This window comes from Sprattus sprattus (genome assembly GCF_963457725.1).
Source record: "Sprattus sprattus genome assembly, chromosome: 4".
In the NCBI taxonomy this organism is placed as follows: domain Eukaryota; kingdom Metazoa; phylum Chordata; class Actinopteri; order Clupeiformes; family Clupeidae; genus Sprattus; species Sprattus sprattus.
In genome coordinates this window covers 44,703,336-44,711,921 of record NC_137923.1, presented here as the reverse complement: position 1 = coordinate 44,711,921, position 8,586 = coordinate 44,703,336, and the positions used below count along the sequence as shown (strand labels likewise).

Genomic DNA, 8,586 nt, shown 5'->3' with positions numbered 1-8,586 from the left:
CCTCCTGACAACACCACTGTACGAGCTGCCTAGCACTACCAGCAGTGGCGGTTTTAGACACGGGCGGGGCGGCACTTTTTCAAGCCACGTCGGGGGCGAAACGACCAAGTAAATAAATTGTCCTTGTCGGGTGGATCGGTAGCGCTCATACAAGAACTCATCATGATGGAAAAATGGATCTTCTTGGCGATCGCAAAGAACTCTTCCTACGCTAATCAAACTATGACTCCTTGTCAATGGGATCCCTCCTTTTGGCGTGGGTGTGGCAAGTTTAGCCAGCTAAACTTTGCTTAGCCTGCCCTGGAGCAGGCTAGGGCTAAGCGATTAATTACCATGGAAAGCACCTTCCCTCCTAACTTGCACATCTACTTATAGCCTACTTAACTTGCACTTACAGCAGTTACATTCCTGCACTTGTTTTGTATTTATGTAAAACATGTATTGATTTGCTACACTAGGTCTCTATTGCTCGCAGCTTGACTGTTCTCTCCTTTGTACTCTTTGGACAAAAGAGTCTGCTAAATGACTAAATGTAAATGTTCCCACTTTATGATTATAAACCCAACCAGATGTCCAGTTGGAGTCTTTCACCTGCTTAATCACTTTGCTCAAATGAGCCATTCAGAGAAGAGTCAGTCTTTTAAGGTAAAAGCTGGATTCCTGGAATCTTGTGCAAGTGAATTACCCAGTCATGTTACAGGGCCTGAGGGGTATAATGTCCTTTTAAATGAGGATGCACACCATTATGTTCTACACAATGGCGTTTCAAGGATACTAAAAGCACCAGCCTCAGATGAGAACTGCTTATCTGTGCATGCATTTCCCTCGATGAACAGGGCCCTGTTCGGTGTACAACTGAAGCTAAGATAATTAATTTAGCTCGCAACTGGAGATTAACTAGCTCGCTAAATGAGAACAGGCCAAGCCGGTCTGGCGACGGGCGCTAATTTATTTTAACCTCAAGTTAATTTATCTCGTCAGCTAAATTGCGCGTGCACGTCTTGCTTCAAAAGGCAAGAAAGGTCGATCCCCAAAACCATGATTTTTTTGAAAGGTACAATGGTCTAAACTCAAAGAAAAAGACAATTTTTTTCTCCGATAAGGCAGGATATGATCATGAATGCTTTATGAAGAATTCAAGACCATAATCATGTCAAAAGTCAACACTCCCGCGGCTACCACAGCAATATAAGAAACTGTCTATAAGATGTATAATACGTGACATCTTTACCCTACACAGGAAGGTACTATGGTGCAGCGGGTTTAGTGTATGGCTTGCATGCTGTAGATCACCGGTTCGACTCCCCTCACCTTCTAGGAATTGTAGTTTTAAATCGCTTTGAATAAAACCGTCTGCTAAATGACTAAATGTGAATGTATTAATAAGAAATTCAATACATTTAAGCAATGAAAAGAAATTGTGTCTATTTCTCTCTTCTTATCATGCACCCACCTTTCCATCCACCTCCACCATCCACCATTCACTACCGCACAAACACTAGACACGTTTACAAAACTAAACGTTTGCAATGATGTAAGTTAAAGTAGGTAAAACAACTTTAGCCAATATCTATGTGGGTTATGTGCTCAAATTTCCTGGGATCAAAGAAAACGTTAGTATTCATGTGCAAACTAAAAATCACGTCTCAGGCTGCACATGAAAGTTATTTCGGGTTTATCAACTGTACCAATGTCTCAACTGTACTATAGGCTACCACTGTCATATAATTATGAGTGCTTTGTTCTCAGCATCGCCGACATTACAAAAATGAAGGCTACCACTCGCAAGAAAGTGATGACATTCAATGTTTGACGGTGGTGTATGCAATAAATGACTCGAGAAGGTCTTCTAAATTAATTATTCCTTGTCGGGTGGATCGGTAGCGCTCATACAAGAACTCATCATGATGGAAAAATGGATCTTCTCGGCGATCGCAAAGAACTCTTCCTACGCTAATCAAACTATGACTCCTTGTCAATGGGATCCCTCCTTTTGGCGTGGGTGTGGCAAGTTTAGCCAGCTTTGCTTAGCCTGCCCTGGAGCAGGCTAGGGCTAAGCGATTAATTACCATGGAAATTGAGCAAAAGTTGCTACGCCGAATCCGCTAAAGCAGTGTTGTCTTTTTTTAGCCTGGAATTTAGCTCGCTAAACCGCTTAGCGAGTGTCGCCGAACAGTACCCAGGAGTAGACAGTCTTGGTAAACAATAGCATTTCCTTGTTTATTTCTACAGAATTCAAAACAAAGTAAGACAGAGAGAGAGAGAAAGAGAGAGATTGGGTAACCATGACTGCAGGTCTTTAAATGCAAATGCAATTATTTACAGCTGTTGGTGTGTAGAAAGCCATATTATGATAAACAAAGCAGACAGAGCCACACTGGAGCCTGAATATCCTGACAGTCCTTATCAATGAACTTACCTCAGTACACAGCACTCAGTATCAACACAATGATTTGAATGAGTTTCCATGACGCCAATGGACATGACGTATTCTCAGACAGTACAGTGACAGTGGTAAACTTGACACTAGTATTTAAAGCAGTTGCTGTGAGGCAGTATGTAATAAACTTTATGCTACTTCCAAATTAAGCTGCATCATTAATAAAAACAAATGACCATATCTTTAAATAATGTATGATTCAGACAAACCTTAAAGATGCAATGATGCCTTGATGTGCGTGCCTGGGTCCCACTAAGTTTTGTTGTCCAAAAACACTGAGCTAAGCAGTCTGAAAATATTTATTTATTTTTTCCTCCTGACAGAAAGAGCACATGGGAATTGTTTAACATGGTACAACATTGCATGACAATTAACAACAAAAGATCCAAACAAACATAACTGGATTGTTTTCATTTTTTCAGTAAACAAATTACTTTAGGAAGCTATTGTACTGACCTAAATGCACATAATTCTTTGTGGCTTTGCCTCAAGTCATAAAAATGTGTTTGTTAGTTTAGTTTATATAATAATAACAACAACAACAGTAATAATGATTATAATCTAATTTATATGGCACTTTTAATAACAGGGCATACAAAAGTTAAAGCTAAATGATGCAGATTGTTTTCATTATTAAGGGAGAACATTTGTATGGAGAAACTTTCTATAAAATATTTTTTATTTGTAATGTTTTAATGTCTATGGGCCACCCAGGCTAGTCATGCTGTGCAACAATAAAGTATTAGGGGTGGGATTATCTCGGAAGCAACGATACAATATTGTCGCAATATTTTGGTCACATTGCAGTATTATTGTGATACTTGGTGTGTGAAGAGTAGAACGAGTTGCCATCTTGTGGACTTCAGATGAAATGTTATCAGAGTACATATTTGCAATTCAATATGTATATTGCAATACTTGATGCTGTATTGTGATAATATTGCGACACTACATTGTATCAATTTTCTATCCCACCTGCCAAAACAAATTGACAAAATACACAAGATAACCAGCTAGCTGTTTTTTTTCCGATGAAAATTGTGCTGTTTTTGTCATCTTAGCTTTTAGTTTTTTTTTTTTTTTACAAAAGCTCTCTGATGTCTTTTGCGTTTTGCACGTAGAAGGAGAATATCCCCTTAATATCCCCATGGGCTTAGCTGGATTTCATCTCTTTACATGAAAACAATTTTGATTCCTGCTCCAAAACAAACTGCTATCAGTTTAACACCAAAAACATATTTATCTACAAGGTTTTGACAGGCTCGTGAACGTTTGTTTCAAGAGTGAACATGGGTTATTATTTTCACACATTCAAAGAAAATAATTGTTAACCAGGGCTCCTCCTAGGGGTACAGGGTTCATAGGATTTCTCCATATCTAAACATCCTCTACTTTTTTCATGAACTACTTTAAAGTAGTTAACTAACTGATTTCCCATGAATGATAAAAACTTAACACAACAAATACATATTGTTGGATGTATATTATGTAAGTACTATGCCACTGTTGATGTATTTTAATCTACACTGTGCGATTAATATATTGCTGAGGACATCAATATGTTCCCTAGTCAATAAAAATGGGGAATGGTGGAATCCTATTAATTCAGACCATCTCTCATCTCTGAATCTCCATCAGGCCATCTCCAGAACAATACATAGAAGAACAAGACATCCCACCTAGGTTACAGCAGTCATGGTTGCACAAACCAGGATAAGATCAGGGCTCATCTCTCTTATGTGACAAGTAATTGGATAAGTATACCTTGCCATAAAAAGTCGTTTAAAAAAAACAGACACGTCAATATGTCGTCAATGTATGTTAATGAGGTAAGTATTTACGTATTAGTCAACTGTATTACGTGGTATCCAACGGAAGTAAGCTTCTTTAAAAGACACAAACGTTGCATTCAGGACGTGTACAGCACCTCGGATGAACATGGTGAGTGGGTATATGGCATGCATAGTACCTTTAACTTCGCCTGTTTGGGCACTTAAAGTTTTTCAGAAAACATTTTCGTGTATTATATGTATGTCTCTCTTTATTCTCGAAGTGGTTCTTTGTGATGCTGGTCGCCTTTGGCAGTGGCCAGTCTAACGCGCAGAACTCCTCGACTTACCAACTTGTAGACAAATCAACTGGACAAACTCTCACCTGTTTGATGTGCGAGCCAGGATACCATCTCGTCGAGCACTGCTCTGCCACCCACCCCACAAAGTGTGCGCTGTGCAACCACGGTCTTTATACCGAGTTTTGGAATTTCGTCGACAACTGTCTAATATGTGACACCTGCGCTGACAACCAAGTTATCTCACAACAGTGCTCAGCTTCTCAAAACACCAAGTGCGTTTGCAAAGAGGGCTACTTCTGGAATAGGTATTTCTGTCAGAGACACAAAATGTGTGTTTCTGGATACGGCGTAAAGACAAAAGGTAAAGTGAACTAGGAAAAGTAACACACTTACACTGGTGGGATGGCGCGTTAGCGGAGCTGTTCAATGTGATTGTTAAACTGATGTCTTTTCTCCCATTTCTGCCTCATTTCTTCAGGCACACCATATGAAGACACCGAATGTGAGCTTTGTAAGAGCGGATTTTACGCAGCTGGAAAACCAGGACATGCTACTTGTCAGCAGTGCACCGACTGTAAAACGAACGGCCTGATAACGGTTCTCAAGGGCACGACATGGCATGATGCTATCTGCGCTTCCTGTGATAACGTCCATAAAGGTGATGTAAAAGAATCTTACATTCTTAATCGTTTGCATTACATCTTACCAAAATATGTATATATGTGTGTGTGTGTCTTCTTAATATTATGAGCAAATAATTCCTGAGTTGATTTAAATGCCAGCCTATCTCTCTCCAGTATTTCAGCAGTATGGTAGCTAGCTATACATCCTCATTGTGATTTGTGTTGTGTGTTTAGATGGGGCAGAGTTCCTCCGTGGCATCCTTCCTGATTTCTTCTGCCATTACAGCATGAATAAAAATAAACTGCAACGACTTGTGACAAGGAAGCTTCAGACAGCGGTCAAGAGAATTTCCAGGAGAATGATTAGAAGAATTGAAAAGAGTGACCTTCTCAAGCAAATAACTGCTTGGGTCAGCAAAGCTAGTGTGCAGGATCTGAGGAAATTGCCAGAAAAGCTTGAAGAAGTGCAACTTTACCATGCTGCTGCACAACTTAAGCGTAAAATGGAAAAATTAGATGTAGAAGTAAAACGTTGTGATGGAGTAAAATTAACATCATAAACTAGGGAGCTACACTGAACTTGGATTGAACCTTTACATCTACGCATGTAGTGTAACGATACGTAAACATGACAAATTCAATAAGAGTCATGGTGGTTTTATACAGTGTGTTATGTATTTATGTGTGAGGCATCATCATGTATGGAACATTACACGCAAAAAGCTTAAATTCATGCAGATATTTAAGTGAAGAGTTTGATATAGTTTAATCTTTAAATAAGTCTGTTACATCAATAAAGCACTGAGAACTACCCATGACCTCTTTATTCTCATCATTATATTTGCATTTTGTTATGGCATAGACACAACAAGGTTTTTGTGGGCATCACGGCACGTAACACATTGGGTTATTATTTCATGCATTCTGCACCCTGAAAACTGTGGAATTAGAATAGTTTTAAAATTCACAAATAAATATCCAGCGATTCACACATGTATTTTGTGATTCACAATATATTTATTTCCAGACTAACGAATGTGCATTTACAAACTGATCGCCATTTGTGAACATCCCTGCTATTTTGCAGAAATTAGAATATGGGAAATTACATCCTGTTAATGTTTGCTTTAGTTAAGGGAAGTGGTACCATATTAGGAAGTAATTTGCAGGACATCTCTGTGCTATGAATAACAGCCCATTGATAGGAGGACGTTTGGTCTCCCCAGGCAATTTCTGTGCTCTACTTTCCTTTAAATAAATAGGAAGAATCTTTTATACTTAAAAATGAACCTATATGGATTTTACAAAGGGTTACCTTCAGTCCAAGTCTCAGACTATGTCTGGTCAGGTTGGATAACAGATCCTTACTCAGATTATTTGGAAATAAAATAGATTTAAGAGAGATATAGACATTTGTACAAAATAATGTGTCTGCATAAACCCTGTCATTTATAAACACACATTCACATGTGTTTGTGTGTAGAATTTACATTCGGTCACATAATGTGGCGGTTTTTCATGGAATTACACCCCAGGCGAGACCCCCTCGAGCTGAAAAGCACAATTTATGGTGAAATTATATCTTGTGTTTGTTGAGTTAAAACCGAATTATTGTTGTATAAGTATAGCCAGCATCATATCAAGAAGGCTAACAAACATAAGAGTTATACCCACCAATTAACATTAGCCCTTCATTCATGACATGGATACCATAATCATACATACAGAACATAGTGGCATACCTTTATGTTTTGCTCGTTTCTCCTCTTCTTCTTTTCTTTTTTTTCTTAATTGGGCACCTTATGGCTTTGGCCTTTTCCTGTCCATCTCTGTGCTTATTTTGCAATCAACACATTTCCCATCCACCAGCACTGTCACTCGTCCAGAAGTTAAGACTAAACCAATTCACCTTGCCCTTGGTGACCACATAATCGTTCTGTATTACCTATTTGTGTTAGCCATTTCACACAATTCAGAAAAACTAAAACGTGCAGGAATTAAAGGCCTGTAATTATAATATTATGAATGTGCGATATTTGGAAGAAAGTCGAGGTGTGACTGACTTTAGCCCACTAATTTCATTAGAGTATTGCTCTATACAGTGGACCCCCCCCCCCCTTATCCGTTCCATTTGGGAGACCCAGAGGTGAACTGTCCCCCGCGCCCCCTCTCCTTCCTACTTCTCACAGCACCTTCTTAGCAAGCTTTGCACAGCACCTTCTTAGCAAGCAGGGGCACCAAGCAGGGGGCACCAATTTGCCAATTCGCCACACAGTAATATGAATTTCGCCCCAGGCAGCTGCCCGCTAACCGCACAGCATGCCCAAAACCGCCCTGGTCACATTACCAGTGTGTTCACACACATAGTTATGACCCCCTTCATTTACAATAGCAGAACAAAATTACGTTTTATATATATATAATATATATATATATACAGTGCCACTTGAAAGTATGTGAACCCCTTGAGCACTTAAGCGTTTTCTGTTGTTTTACCATGATTTTTCATTTTTTTATCACCAATTTTCCATAGATGAAATGTCAGGTTTATGTTTATCATTTGCATGTACTTGTTTAGAGGAAATTGTTTGAGAAGCTGAAAAACTACATGAAACAGACCTCTCTGGCAGCATCTGGGGTAAATGTACATGGGTCTACAATCAGACGAAAATTGTTGGTTTTGATCGTGACAAAATAATTCTATCTCGGACTCATCTGTTTAAAGAAGGGACTTCCAGAAGGCCTTTGGTTTATTCAAGTGCTCTCGGGCAAAGTTGAAACGGGCAGTTTTGTTCTTTCTTGAGAGCAGAGGCTTCCTTCTAGCAACCCGATCATGAATGTCATGTCTATTCAATTTTCGTCTGATTGTAGACCCATGTACATTTACCCCAGATGCTGCCAGAGAGGTCTGAAACTCTTTAGAGGTGATGTGTGGGTTGACTTTTACCTGATTTATTCTTCTTCTGGTGCTTCTTGGTGATGGTCTTGATGGGCGTCCACTTCTAGGCAGAGATGCGGTCATGTTGAATGCCCTCCATTTCAAAATGATTTGTCTTGGATGGATGGATGGAGCTGGAATCTTGTGGAGATGGTCTTATAGCTTTCCCAAGACTGATGGGCTGTCAGAACCTTCTTCCTGATGTTCTCGGATATCTCGTTTCCTTTCGGCATTGTTGATCTGTGTGGGTACACCTTGGCACTACAGTAGTTTGGTTGGTTTCCTCCCTCTTTTAATCTGTGTTGCCCAAACCTTTCCCTAAGGATGTCTCAGATGATCGGTTTGCTTAATTGACTAATTAAGCACCCAAATAAGTTTCACTGAATCTGTTACCTGCTTGACTTTACCAATTCAGCTGGGGGTTCACTTACTTTTGAAATGGACTAATTCCATGTTTCATGTAGTCTTTTGGCTACTCAAACAATTCCCTCTAAAAAAAGTACATGCAAATGAT

At 39.4% G+C, this 8,586-nt stretch overlaps 1 protein-coding gene across 1 annotated transcript; it reads left to right on the top strand.

Moving 5' to 3' along the window:
* Window positions 1–4,245: 4,245 nt before the first annotated feature.
* Window positions 4,246–5,694, top strand: tnfrsf11b (tumor necrosis factor receptor superfamily, member 11b; the record flags this gene model as incomplete). Its single annotated transcript, XM_080836330.1, has 4 exons — window positions 4,246–4,269; window positions 4,440–4,872; window positions 4,990–5,169; window positions 5,369–5,694. 4 exons carry the CDS (start codon window positions 4,246–4,248, stop codon window positions 5,692–5,694), a joined length of 963 nt encoding a protein of 320 aa, XP_080692456.1.
* Window positions 5,695–8,586: the final 2,892 nt, after the last annotated feature.